The sequence below is a fragment of the Talpa europaea genome (assembly GCF_964194135.1).
Source record: "Talpa europaea genome assembly, chromosome: 14".
Taxonomy (NCBI): domain Eukaryota; kingdom Metazoa; phylum Chordata; class Mammalia; order Eulipotyphla; family Talpidae; genus Talpa; species Talpa europaea.
Genome location: NC_140082.1, coordinates 68,002,376 through 68,017,367, shown reverse-complemented (window position 1 = coordinate 68,017,367; position 14,992 = coordinate 68,002,376). Strand labels below are relative to the sequence as shown.

General features: G+C 34.6%; 1 protein-coding gene across 12 annotated transcripts in view; it reads right to left on the bottom strand.

The window, feature by feature from the left end:
- The window catches only part of RGS7 (regulator of G protein signaling 7), a gene marked incomplete at both ends in the record, with an annotated part of 489,391 nt that extends 474,977 nt beyond the window's left edge, over positions 1-14,414 (bottom strand). For all 12 annotated transcript variants that reach the window (XM_084253313.1, XM_084253315.1, XM_084253309.1 and 9 more), the window contains one exon: positions 14,337-14,414. In XM_084253313.1, coding sequence (XP_084109439.1) covers positions 14,337-14,414 — 78 coding nt within the window. The remainder of the gene's footprint in view (positions 1-14,336) is intronic.
- Positions 14,415-14,992: the final 578 nt, after the last annotated feature.

Sequence of the window (14,992 nt, the reverse complement as noted above, 5' to 3'; positions counted from 1 at the left end):
TCCCCTCAGCAATGTATTTCATCTGTCTGCCTGTTCTGTCCCCACTCTGTCTCTGGTGAATCCTCTCACCCTCTGGCACATCTGGCCTATACCACGGTTCTTGTATAAATAAATAAATAAATCTTAAAAAAAAAAAAAAAAAAAGAACACACAGTTTCTAACTACACAGATGCAAAAATCCTCAACAAAATCTTTGCAAACCAAATCCAACAATGGATTAAAAGGATTATATGCCATGATCAAATAAGATTCATATCAGGGACAAAAGAGTGGTTCAACAATCAACATAATTCACCATGTCAATAAAAGATCATATCAATAACAGTCAAAAAAGCATTTGGTAAAATTCAACATCCATTTCTGATAAAATCCCTCAAATTTGGGGAGATATGAAATGCTTTTCAACATGATAAAGGCCCTATATGACAAACCTACAGGTAACGTCACGCACAGTGGTGAAAACTGAAAAATCTCCACTAAGATCTGTTACAAGACAAGGATGTCCACTTTCACCACTTTTAGCATAGCATTAGAGTCTTAGCTAGAAAATTGGGAAAGAAAAGGATACAAAGCAATCTAAATTGGAAAGAAGGTAGAAAGCTGTTGTTATTCAATGACAAAATGATGATATACATAAAGAAACTAAAGACTCCACTGAAAAACTAATTGAAACAATAAATCAGTTCTGAAAAGTGGACTACACAAAAATCCTTTGCCTTGTTATATGCAAATAATGATCTAAAAGAGGAAGAAATTAAGAAAATGACCCCATTTGCAATTACACCAAAAAACATATTAAATACCTAGAAGCAAACTTAACAAAGAAGGTGAAGGACCTGGGTGGCGGAAGGGGTTAAGCACAGCACTATGAAGCTATCCACAGCCTCTGCAGTACAAGTTCAATCCCCTGCTGGCCAGGGAGCTGACCCACAGGGTGCCGCAGATCTCTCCTGTCTCACCCACTGCTCCCCTCAGCAGTGTATTTCAGTAGATCTGCCTGTTCTGCTCCCCACTCTGTCTCTGGTGAATCCTCTCACCTCCCAAACCACTCGCCTGTACCCCAGTTCTTATATGCATAAACAAATCTTTAAAAAAACACAGAAGGTGAAGGACCTATACAAAGAAAACTATGTCAATAGGCATTGTTAGAAGATTAGAAGACACAAAATGGAAAGGTATTCTCTGTTCAAAGATTGTAAGAATCAACATTGTCAAAATGACCATCCTACCTAAAGTAATATACAGATTCAATGCAGAATCTACCAAAGATTCAATGACACTGCTCAAAGAAATGGAATAAACATTACTATAATTCATAAAGAACCAAAAAACACCACTAATACTGAAAGCAATCCTAATAAAAGAAAGAAAGGCAGTATCACACTTTCAGATTTCAAACTATACTACAAATCTATATTAATTAAAACAGCATGGTGCTAGAATAAAAACAGACCACAGACCAATAGGATAGAATTGAGATCCCAGAAATAAACCCATTTGCAAACTCTACATCTGAGAATAGATTTTGTTGAGGATTTTTGTGTCTGTGTACTTAGTAATTGTATATTCTTAACCGAGTTAATAGAGATCTGACATCCAAGATCTACAAAGAATTTGTACAACTCAACAAAAAAGGAAACAAATAACCCAATTAAAATTGGAGAAAAAACAGACAGGTACTTATCTAGAGAAGACATATGGATAGCTAAAAGGCATATGGGGAAAAAAAATGTTCATTATCACTCATCTATGTTATTATCATCTATGTTATTATGGAAATCAACACCACAATGAGGAAGCACCTCAAACCTGTGAGAATGACACATTTCAAAAAGACTAGAAACAAGGATTGGCAAGAATGGGGGGGGAAAAGGAACCATCTTGCATTGTTGATGGAAATGGGGACTGGTCCAGTTCCTATGAAAACAGTATGGGGTGGGGGAAGGGTCACTATCCAATGATCAAAATTGAATCTCCCATAACTAATCTGAAGTGAATCTCCCGTAACTAATTTGAATTTCCATGTTCAGTGCGGAACTATTTACAATAGTCAAGCTATGGAAACAACCTCAGCGCCCAAATAGAAATGAGTGGAATAGGAAGAAGTTGTTTATATACATAATGGAATACTACTCAGCTATCAAAAAAGATAAACTCTTGCCATTTATGGCAACATGGATGGAGTTGGAGGGGCTTATGCTAAGTGAAATAAACTAGGAGAAAGACAAATACAGGATGGTGTCACTTATATGTGGCAAAAAAAGAGAAAAAAAAAAACTAGGGTCAGATAAATACAAATTAAAAACTAACCCCAGAAAGCTGACAGTAGACTTGAGACTACCAGAGTGGGCAGATGTAGGGGGAGTGGTGAAAACAAGGTAGAAAGGGAGCAGAAAGGACTATGTTGGTGTCTGTGGTTATTTAGGTGATGGATGCAGTGTGGTAATACCTGAGAGGATATTCTATACTTCCAAAACACAAACAGTGATGTAAACCAATGTTACCGCAATAATAATCAAAGAAATTGGGCCTCCCTGGTGGCCCAGCAGGCTGAGTGCAGCTCTGTGAAGCTGTCTACAGCCTCTGCAGCATGGGTTCAATATCCAGAGGGCCAGGGAGATACCCACATGGCATGGCAGACCTATCCTGTCTCACCTACTGCTCCGTCTGCCTGGTCTGACCCCCACTCTAACTCTGGTGAATTCTCTCACCCTCCCACACGTTTGGCCTGTACCCCCATTCTTGTATAAATAAATAAATCTTTAATAATAATAATAATAATTAAAGAAAAAGTATGTACAATTTTCATTACAGATGTTCCCAATGCAGGGCCATTCACATTATTTTTTTTTTTATAAATGTGCTCAATAAAATGCTTCTAAATATAAAATAAGTTTCCAATGTAGTCTTCAAATACATCTATGAAGTACTGGCCTATCTCCACAAATTTAAGCATATTTTGTTTCATTATGTAAACTAACTCCATTTTTAAAATCATCTAAATTTGGGCCTCCCTGGTGGTGCAGGCAGTTGAGCACCACGCCGCTATGGGGCTGTCCGCAGCCTCTGCAGTGAGGGTTCGATCCCGGCCAGCGGGCGAGGGTCACACATGGCGAGGCAGACTTCCCCTGTCTCACCCGCTGCTCCCCTCAGCAGTGTATTTCTTCAGTCTGCCTGTTCTGTTCCCCGCTCTGTCTCTGGTGAATCCTCTCACCCTCCCGCGCATCTGGCCTTACCCCAGTTCTTGTATAAAAATAAATAAATCTTTAAAAAAAAAATCATCTAAATTCCCAAACAAGCAAAGATACTGCAAGACATATTTCTATGTCACATGAGTAATAAATGTACAGGGTAAAGAAACAAGTTCAAATATTCTTAGATTTTTTTTCTTATCACTATTATAGTTAATTGGCAGTAGAATTAATCCTAATTTTTATTTGAATTTATTTTTAAACATAAAGAAATAATATTTCCTGGTGCTAATTTTCTCAAAAGAAAACAGGAATGTTTGAAAGTTGAATAACTGCACCATCAGTTTTATGAAGTTATTTTATATATGAAACTCCTTATCTGGTTGTCATTCAATCCAAACAAAATGTTATTTACCAATTCCAAGATTGTAGGGTCAATATTATAAAAATCTCATATATTTATTAAATAATTCATTAATTCTTTATCTCCTGACACTTCTAGCAAATGACCTGGCACAAATCATTCAATAAATATTTGCTATATTAATTGAACCATACACATAAATACAAAGAACAAATACTTTTTAAAATAAAACAAAGAAATTTGTATTTCAAAAAAAGCTAATCTTAATACTCTCTTACAAATTAAAAATAAAATATACTGGAGACAGTTGTCAAAAAGTTGGAATTTAGTTTAGTTGTAACTAACAGAAAACCCAAATAGCAATATTTTAAAGAAAACATAGAAGAGCAGTGAAAATAATCTACATGATATTATAATGATAGACATATGCCATTATATGTTTACCCAAACCAAGAGCTAAGGAGAGAAAAATAGGCAGTTTCTCCACTAGGAAAATGAAAGTTCTTATCGACAGATGGTTGGCTATAATAGTTGGACAACATGAAAACTCTTAAATACCACTGTACACTTAAAAATGATTAAAATGTGGGCCTCCCCTGGTGGCGCAGCGGTTGAGCACTGGGCTGTGAGGCTGCCCGCAGCCTCTTCAGCACCAGTTTGATCCCCGGCCACTGGTGAGGGTCCCACAAAAAAAAAAAAAAAAAAAGATTAAAATGCTAAATTTTATTATATGTATATCACAATAAAAAAGAAAAATGATTGAATCATTGGAGCAAATATTATAAATTAAATGAAATGTTAATGGAACGAGATGTGTCATTAACTTAATGACATGACTAATAAACACATGACTAATAATAGAGTAATCATCATTTCATTTACCTGTATTTTTAAAAGGACACACTAAATAATTTATATCTAACTGATATATTCTGAGATTTGCTTCAAAACTATCAATTAGAAAATAGTAGAAGTGGGAAAATAAAAATGAAATAAAAAATATCTGGGACTAATAATTTTTGATATGATGTGATAGGTACATGATGATCCTTTTTATTATTTTTACATTTATTTGAATTGTGCCATATGAAGTTTTTAAGTACTATATATTTAACCTAAATTGTATGAAATATTTTTAAACAAAATTATCAAAAGACAATAAAGAAGAGCAAATTATAAAATATATATAAAAATATTTAAGGGGAAGCATTCTTTATATGTCATTGCCTCCATTTATAAGGAAATACAAGTCTTTATTTCTGGGTTTTTATAATTAATAGCTACCATGTATTGTTTGTATGTTTATACTTAGCCAGGCTTTACATGCACTATTTGTTTAATCCTCAAATACCTATTATTAAAATAAATACCTATTATTACTTTTATTTCCTGTTTTAACATTAAGGAAACTGAGACTAAATGAGACAAAGTAATTTAATTCAAATTTCTAAGTATTAAGTAATTTTTTTAAGATTTATTTTTTTATGCATACAAGAACTGGGGTACAAGCCAGAGGTGTGGGGAGTGAGAGGATTCATCAGAGACAGAGTGGGGAACAGAACAGGCAGAATGACTAAAATACACTGCTGAGGGGAGCAGCAGGCAGACAGGAGAGGTCTGCTGTGCCATGTGGGTCACCTCCCTGGCTAGGGATTGAACTCATGCTGCAGTGGCTGCAGGTAGCTTCATATTACTGTGTCATAACCCCTTGTGCTACCAGGGAGGCCCGTATTAAGTAAGTTTTAACCCAGATAGTCTGACTGTAAAATCTTAAGCTATATACGTATATTTTTTCTAATTACATTGTCTTCCCAGTTCTTCCATTCCATCAAGGGTACCTTCATCAATCTGCAGTTGCCAGGACTGGGGATGCCTGACTGAGTACCTAGGAAAGAGTGATTTGGTTTCTCTGATGATTTTCAACAATTAACTCTAGCAAAATTTATTTTACTTATTGAGCACTTAAGTGTCAGAGGTGGTTAGACCTTAAGCATTATGTTAGGCATTCAAAAAGTGTGACTAGAAGACACAGAACAATATAATATTTATTTTAGAAAGCAAAGGACCTCAAAATAAGTAAGTTTTCCTATTAGCCAATTCATCTCCTTCCATGGAATGAATCACAATGTCTTTGCCACTATAAAATAGGCACATTGAGGGCTCAGACCCTGTCTGTCTTTGCTCACAACTCTATGCTCAGTGCCTATTACAGTGCCTGATCATAGCTGAAGCCCAATTTATGTGTCAATACACATAAATTAAATTAAATTGTTCTTTCATTAATTTAACTGGAAGCAACACAGTGAAGAGGCACGAGTAAGGTCTTTGAATCAAATATTCATTTATTTGCTCACTTATTCACTCATTTATGCATGTCTACAATCAATATTCAGGAACAACTAGACTGTGCTATTTTTCTAGGTGCTGGGAACCCAAGCAATGACAGACAGGTGTCTCTACCTTCCAGAACTTCACCAGCTCTACCACCAATTCCTGAGTGATCTTGACCAGTCTGCATGAGTCATAGATTTCAGCTTTCTTATTCGAGAAATAGGTCACTAATAACCAACATGTTACACTATTTCAAGTAAACAGGCAACTTACATAAATGATCTGACACAGTCAACAAATGACAACTACACTAATAAACAATAGATCAAAAGTCAAAGAAACAAAATACTAAGTATAAAATTAGAGCAAGTGACAAATGGCATTAATTTCCAAAGGAAATACATCTAGAAAAGTTCTGTGAGAAACATTAGTAATAACATATTCTCTCTATGTGGCATTTAATTTTCCTCAAAATACTTTAGCATACATCATCTTAAATTTTGAGCAAGATAAATTTCTAGATTTCTATACTAACAAAAAAGTTCCTAATAAACCAGTTTGCCTGACTTTCAAAAACTTTGGGTCGTCATAAAGGTTATGCAGATTTGATTTATATTGTACTTGACATCTTCCAGCAGTGACAGAAAAGAGAAAATAATGTCACTTGAACTTCTTAGTGACCTGCAGCCATGGGGACATTCAGCAAGCTGGCGAAGAATTTACTTAAGAAGCCTTTTGTAAAGTTTATTCATGCAAGGAGTTTTAGTAATGTCCACAATTGCTAAAAATGAATTTGTGAGTATTACTATTTTTCAATCACTCTCAGACACTTCACTTATATTTCATTTCAACTTCCTAATGATTCTGAAAATAGTTTTTAAGAAAAGAAACTTGCGCAAGCTTCCTTACTAGTCAGGAGCAAAGTCAGACACAACTAGTCCTCTAGACCTAGGCTCTTTCACCCCTTAGTTATCACTGCTTTTCATGGACTACCTTCCTTTCAACATTCAAACACACAGGGAAGAGAAGTAGATTTGAAACAATGATTCCCTTATGCCCCAACTTTAAATTCTCAACAAGGAGTCCAACCACTTTAAATTCCTTTCACCAGAAGTTACTGGTTTTTCCTCACCTTTGATAGGAATTAGAATGGTTACAATATATCCCTGAACTGTTAAGAGAAAGATTTGTTGAGGTACTTTCAACATCAGCAAATCATCTGTAAGTGTCCTTCCAGGTACATTCAAGCTACATTCCTACTAAATAACAATTTCTGTCTTCTGACTTTCAAAATGTTACCCTCTTCAGACCATTGAAATTTACCATGGGATGAAATATTAATAAATAAACTTAGCATACCATTGATATTATTTATCATAAAATCTACAATCTCTTTATAAGGCCATGGTCTTTCTTTTAAAAGCTTACTTCTGTTTTATTCTTTTAAAAAATCATTTGTGGAGCCCCAGTTGTTTCAAGCACCATGTCCTAAGTGTCAAGCTAAGTATAGCATATTATTTTATCTTGTCTCTTAAGTTTCATGAATTCTTTTCCAAAGGCCTTTATTTCATAATCACTGTACTATTAAATACAATAACCACTAGCCACATGGAATTATTTAAAGTTAATTAAAATTAAACATAATTGAAAATCCACGTTCTTGGTAGTACTAGTTGCATTTCAAGTGTTCAATTGCCCATAGGGCTAGTGGATAGCATACTGGACAGTGCATATATAGAATATTTCCCTCATAAAAAGTTTTGTTGGACAGCATTGTCACAGAATATCAAAAATTCTGGGCCTTTATTAGACTAGAACCTACAACCAAGATCAAATCTAAAACAGAAATACTACAAGGGCATGTCAGACTAAGTTACCAATTTTGTCATTTCTGGGATGATAAAAGCTAAATTACAGTTGAAGACAAAAAAAAAAAAAGAATCAAGTAATCTATGTATAGTGAATGATTAGACATCCTGGGATAATTCGTGTTTGTCACAGAGTAACCAGGATTACTTAATACAAACACAGACTTAAAGCATTTATTTGGGGGTTGTGGGAGCCACAGAAAAACAGATAAAGACCTATGTAACTTTAGGCAAATCACACTACTTTTCTAATTCTAAGTGTCACAATCTAAAAAATGAAGAAATACGCAAGGTCTGAGTTCCCTTCATCACTGAATTTCCTGGATTCAAAGACTTTACTTAGCTTACACAATACTCACGGAACTGTGCAAACCTAAGGCATATATATATATATATATGAAGAACTCATTAAAAAGTACAAGAAATCAAATTAATAATATAAAACAGGATATTATAAGTATCATTAAAATGGTACTACCAGAGCATCCTACCCGATCTGCCTCCTCAACTAACAGGAAAACAAAGTATTTTCTATCCTACACTAGGTGGCAATTTCAATGGAAATGCAATCAAGTTCACAGTTTTTTATTGCAGTTCCAATGACCTGAGACTTTGTTGGGTTTTTTTTTCTTTGTTTTGTTTTTGTTTTTTTTTATGTTAAATAATAAATTTTATTATTTAAAATAATTCCAGGTGTTCTTTGGAATTGATGTTTCTGTGTCCTTTGGGTAAATACCTAGGAGTGGAATTGCTGGATCATATGGAAGCTCTATGTTTAGTAGGTCCAGAAATCTCCACACAGCTCTCCATAGTGGTTGGACCAGTTTGCACTCCCACCAACAGTGCAGAAGAGTTCCTTTTTCTCCACACCCTCGCCAACATTTGTTGTTGCTAGTTTTTTTAATATGTGCCATTCTCACTGGTGTAAGATGGTATCTCATGGTAGTTTTGATTTGCATTTCCCTGATGACAAGTGATGTTGAACATTTTTTCGTATGCCTGTTGGCCATTTGCATTTCCTCTTCAGAGAAGTTTCTTTTTAGCTCTTCTGCCCATTTTTTGACTGGATTATTTTCTTTGTTGTTGTTGAGTCTCATCAGCTCTTTGCAGATTTTTGTGATCAGTCCTTTATCATTAGTGTTGTGTGCAAAAATGTTCTCCCAGTTGGTGGGGTTTCTCTTTGTTTTTGTTATTTACTCTTTTGCTGTGCAGAAGCTCTTTAATATGATGTAGTCGCAGCTGTTTATCTTTGCCTTCACTATCACTGCTTTGGGTGATGTATCTGTAAAGATGTCTTTGATGTGCAAATCACGTAGTGTTTCGCCTATATTTCCTTCTATATATTTTATGGTTTCATGACCTGAGACTTTGAAACAGGGAATTTACTATAGGATAAGTTAAATTTCTATATAGCCTTAGGCAAATTGCAGAAAGAATCAGTTCCCTAAGGAACTAAGTACCCACTTTATCATTTACCATAGTTTGAAAGTTTATAAAACAGAAGTTTCTATAACCCTGACATTCAAATGCCTCTTTCCACTGCTATGAAAAGAGAGCAAAGGACAATTATTTTTGTTGATTGATTTCTAACATTTTGTTTTCAATGAGACTTAACATTAAGTTACTAAATTGTTCAAATTCACACTGTTTCCATATTCTCTAGAGTGAACACATTCATTATCCATACCACATAAAAATATAATTTTCCAATACTCAGTAAAGTCACAAAGACTGTTTAGAAGTCAGCAAAAATCCTAGAGAGCTTCTCTTTGGTACCTTTGCACTTTGCTCTTATCAGTTAGATTCAAGGAGAGTGAAAATGGGAAATGATGGAAATAAAATTAGAATCACAAATCCTTATAATCCTGAAAATAACACTGGCAAACAATTGATGAGGAGAAAGCTCAACCAATGGAAGGCTTTTATGCTTTGAATTCAGGTCATTATGAAAAATTCATCATTAAAATATTACTCATATAACTTCTCTACTCAGTAGGAATATCATAAATGATGGTTCTAACCTATCTCATGACACAAGTCAGTATTTAGGTCACTGAGGCAAAAACAAGTCTGCGTTTGATTCAGGCAGATTAAACTTGTATTTACATTAGACAAAATGCTTTTGTCCAAAAAGGTGCTTCAAATAATCTAACCTACAGAAAACACTGCATTTTGGAATTTTTCAGAAATGGTAAGACGACTTCTAATGCTTCCCTCCCACCCAAACCCTAATTTAGAATTCTGAGGGCTGAAAGGCTCATACCCTTTGAGATTATTTATTTGCAAACATTTTCCCCTTTTCTGATGCCTTTCTCTTATTTTCACCTATAAATATCCTTCACTCTATTAACATGGGAATGCAACCCTAAACACAGATAAATTAAGATAAGTGAGGATCAAAACTGTTAAAGTTTAATTTTTATAATGGAGTACAAGGTGGATAAATATTAACCCTTCTAAGACTGGCCAGATTTGATAATCCTGAAGAGACATAGTTAACATTTTGTCACTCCCACAACATGATACCTAGGTTATATACACCTATCCAAGTGCCTGTGCATCAGTTACTCTTCTCTTTTACAAAAAAAAAAAAAAAAAAAATGAGCAGCACCTTAAGGAAAGGTGTACCTTCACTCTTAGGTCTGTTTTGAAAAGAAAAAATAGAAAGGAAGAAGCAAATGGAAGAATATGAAAGAGAGGCAAGCAGGAAGGAGAAAAGGGTGACATGAGGGGAGGGGTGACACCCTGTGAACTTCTTAGGTTTGCTATTTTTAAAAACATTCCACTTAGTGGATGAAGAAAACATTCTCATTTTCTTTTCTGACAACCAACACACGAATAGTGGTTGTTATAATCTTAGAAGTTACTGATCATTTTGAGCATTCCTGCTAGTAAGAAGTCTGCATTCCAGCCAACTTAAAATATTAGCCCAAAGGTGCCATAGATTTCTTGATTTTCAAATGCAGGAATGTCAACTGCTGGACAAAAAAAAAAAAGTGATATATACTGTCTGGCAGGCAGCATGTTGGCCAGACACTAAATTTGATTATGTCTCTCTGTACCCTGGGACATTAGCTGTCTTTTACCCTGGGACATTGGCCATCCTTTATAACCAGAACTTCCCCTTTGGATGAGCATTTTGTCCAAAGCAGACCAAGAATGGGAATTGTGTTTGAGTCTCAACAAGCACGGCTCTTCAAATACTTCAAGAAGTTAATCGAAATCCAAGGTGAATTGAAGATTGGCAGATCTCTTCTTAAGGAAGATGATTGCTTCTAAATGTATTCTAGTTAAGGTCTACCTGAAGGGAATGCAAGAATCCCCAGATATAAAAATGATCAAGCCTCATAGTTTATTATTTTTAAATAATCTGCCTTTTAAGGTGTCCTTCATTATATTAAGTGACAAAACTACTATAATCATTTGCTTATGAAAGAAAGCAGCATTGTAAATTGAAGAATTGGTAAGTCTAATATTTTTCCATGTGAATATTTTCTAATGTACCTATGATATCAAATGAAACCTAATATTTCTCATATTAATTCAAAAATCTACAGGTAAACATCTGATACTGACTTGTAAATTCCACCTTGATCTCAAGGCAGTATGACTATTGTCTCTGGCACTTGGCCAGAAAGATCACTGTACTATACACACCATTTACATTTTTCCATAAATGACTATGGAATTCTCCAAAATAAAAAAATTCCCTGGGATTCTCTCCCATTAATTGGAGGAGCTCCTATAATCCCAATAAGGATAATCATAATAGAGACATGAGATGAATATATTAAATCCATTCATCCCAACACTTTTCAGTATATTCCATAATGACCATTCACCGTTTCCTATTGCTTACAGTTTCATTCACATCCTATCAATATAGAACGGAAATGACACACACACACACACTAACACACACATATCTTTAGTGCGTGTAAATCTTAATCTTGAGCAATAAACAAGATGTGGCTTTGAGGAGAAAAAATGAGAACACCATGAAACTTTCCAGTTCGGAACACACTTTCAGGAACTCTATTTCAATAGAGAAGTAAAAGTGGAAAACTGACATGAGTCAATAAAACAGCAATCTCTCCATTCTCTCTGCTGTTATTGAGCATTGCATTATGGGACTGAAGCTCTTTTCTAAACCTTAGATTGACTTTGTGATTAATAAGCATTTGTAACGATGCTTATTCTTTTATGGAAGTGAAGCAGTTGAAATATCTTAATACATGTATCTCACCTACCACTATCCAACTACTTTTCAATTCTTCACATCAAAATTTGATCTCTACCTATACTAAATGTAAATCCATATAAGACACAGGAAACAGAGATAAAAATGATCACATGAAACCCATGGTGTCATATTTTACATCTGCACACAGACATACATCATTTAACTTGATAACTAGCAAATGATAACCAAGGACACTGTATTTCTTTACATAAAGTATCTGGCATCTATCTTTTTATTAACTTAGCATAATTGTATCACAAATAAAATAAAACTAATTATGCTAAGTTAATAAAAAGATAGGCAATATATAGTTCAGAATTATGAGTGAATGAAATTTTACCAAGCTGAGTCATTTTCCAATAATGATTTATCAAGGAAAATCTTTTCTAAAAACAAATTACATATGCCATTAACCCTAAACAAATAACTATTAAAAAATGGCAAAATAAGTAGCACAAGCAGTTAAATCACTTTAAAGAAGGCAGCCTCATATTCTCTGCTACTAACAGCACTTGGCACTATATCACAATTTATAGAGTAAATTCAAAATTACCAATATGAAGCTTAGGTATACTAAATTATCAATTAGCTATTTCTAAAACTGTTAGTCTCATCTTCATTTATTCTTATGATAACTGAGACACAAGATCTATGTCATATTAAGGTTTTTTTTTTTCCTATCAAGATAACCATTAGATATCAGAGCAATTCAGCCCTTATTTTTTTTCACAAGGACACAGAAAGAGAATACAGTTGTGTGACCTAATAAAAATAGCTAACTACCATAATTTTAGATCCCACTCTTCACATTTTCACACACTTATAAAGTAGAATTTACAATTATCATACCTTACATATTATAATACTCAGTTGTACCAAATAGTAAAAAATAATATAATTAATTTAAAAATAATAAATACTTCTGAAATAGTTTTTTTTAGAACCAACTATATGTAGAATGGACCTCTCCCTGGTTATTTCAGCCAAAGTAGGCATATAATAGTAATAATTTAGGCTAAAGTAGCTTATTTTCTTGATTATCTAGTTGGAACGCTTTAGATATAAAACAGACAGCTAATCCCTAATTTTCCTTTCCATCATACTGTATTGTCCCGGACATAAAAATACACATTCTCAGGTATGCAATACTGTACTCTCTAATGAAGCTGGGTGGGGGGAGGTGATGGTTGGGAAGACTAGCATTGTGTCAGAACACTCATGCACCTGACATTAAAGCAGTAGCAATAGTTCTTCTAACACACATTCAACCACCTTATAGTGGCACTGGGCCACACAGAAAAAAAAGCCTTGCTTAGTACTGCTCAATATAGCAAGCTTTCCCTCCTTATTCATAACTGGTTCTGATCCTCTACCTGGGGGAAAAAACAAAAACCAGATACAAACTCATTTTGGACACTTCAATGAGCCAAGTGAATCAAAGTCTTTAACAACTTTCTTGGTTCAAGGCATGATTTCCTTTTTACCTTTGCTCGTGTTGACTAATGAAATCTTGCCCAGTAAGCACCACAGATAACCTGCTACAGAAATACCCCTACCATAAAATGCAATAGAAATAATTGGTACAGAAGTTATTTAAAGAATAGTGCTTCCTTAATTTTAGTAACACTGTTGATTATAACCAGAATTATGTTACCTAAGCAACCACTCTGAAGCACGCACAATATGCAAACACAACTTTATTATAGTGACTTGATGTCTATAAGTTTAGTTCTGATAACATTTTTATAAAATGCATAAAGTTATCAGACCAGTTTGCGGCCAAAAACAAACAAATACTCCAGAATATAAAAATGAATTTAATGGCCACATGGTACTAGAATATACCCATAAACAAAATTATAAAAATAACAAAAAGTGAAAAAAATAATTGAGACTAAGACATGAAAGCTAAAATTGTTTAGTTAAGAGTAAAATCATTACAACATCACCATTTACAGACACATCAAGTGCCATCAAACTGCAAAGTAGTCTATTTTCAATTCCCAAATACACATTTATATAATCATTATAAGCTAAATGCTTAGAGGAAGTAAAAGAAAATATTTTCAAAAATTGTGAATGCTACAGAATCACTTACAGAACAAACAAAATATGCGGGATGCCTTACCTGGCAGTTATTGCTGACCAAAGGTTAATCTAAAGTATGACTAGCCTCACGTACTTTATTATGTTGCTATACATATGTATCACTTGTGGGTGTCTAATCTTCAAGTGTAGTGGGCAGAGACCAAAAAGTTGACATATACTTTAATCTGAGGGCAGAGGGAGTCACAAAGCCATTAACTTCTCTTTTTCCAAAAAAGTAAAGAAATTCTTACCTTTCTGTACACCAGCATGTTGGGTGATTCATCTGCCACTCCGTTGCTGGTCTGTCCATAATTATTCCCCTGAGCCATGTTGCCCCACACTTGGTCCACTCTGAGACACAGGAGTTATCAGTCGGCCCTGCAAAGTGTTAGAGACACCTGGATGAAATCCTAATGGCAGTGTTTAAGGAAGTTGACTTTCTTGATTTATCTTCGTCCACACATGCTGGGGCTGTCTAGAGGAAGTGACATACAATATATTTTAATTGAATATACACCTATGGTACTCCCAGGGAGTGTAAGAAAGGACAATCTTTTAGTTAAAATAATCATTTGACTATGATTCTAATTGACTTGATTTTCTGCATACAATTTTAAAGTGTTTGATGGTTAAATAAAAAGAAAGAAAGAAAGAAAGAAGTCAATGGCTTCCATCTCCATAGTACAGAGAGTTCTCTTCTCTCTTAATATCTCCATGGCCTCTTGATGTTTTCTCAAAAGGGCAGAAAGGCAACACCCTGTGGCAGTACACTTTCTCCAGGTATCTGTCTAGTTTGTTCACATACAGGCGCATCAGAGGCAAATCCTTGTCCCATTCTCCAGCACAACTGTTTTCTCCTTATTTCCCTGGGTCACCCACACAGAGTCAGAGGAGCTTCGCCTATTCC